Genomic DNA, 219 nt, shown 5'->3' with positions numbered 1-219 from the left:
TCTTCTTCTTCTTCCTCATAATCTTCCTTCTCGAGCTCTTGTTGATCCGAGTCCCCACTTGAGCCTTCTGCTAATATATCGATCCATAGACCCTTGATAAAGCGAAATGGCGTATATCTTCGAGATTCTCTACTCGATCTTCCATCCCCTCTGTCCACACTCTCACGTTCTTCGTCTTCATCTATATTATGTCTCCCTTCTTCTTCTCCCTCTTCTCCA

At 44.3% G+C, this 219-nt stretch overlaps 1 protein-coding gene across 1 annotated transcript; it reads right to left on the bottom strand.

Annotated features, from left to right (window-relative positions):
• Positions 1–5: 5 nt before the first annotated feature.
• Positions 6–216, bottom strand: CSUI_005595 (uncharacterized protein; the record flags this gene model as incomplete). The annotated part of the gene is made up of 1 exon (XM_068065766.1): positions 6–216. A coding segment is annotated over one exon (210 nt), but the record flags the coding sequence as incomplete, so codon positions are not given.
• Between the last annotated feature and the right edge of the window lie 3 nt (positions 217–219).

The sequence above is a fragment of the Cystoisospora suis genome (genome assembly GCF_002600585.1).
Source record: "Cystoisospora suis strain Wien I chromosome Unknown contig_2699, whole genome shotgun sequence".
NCBI lineage: Eukaryota > Apicomplexa > Conoidasida > Eucoccidiorida > Sarcocystidae > Cystoisospora > Cystoisospora suis.
This window is presented reverse-complemented; position numbering and strand designations above follow the sequence as displayed.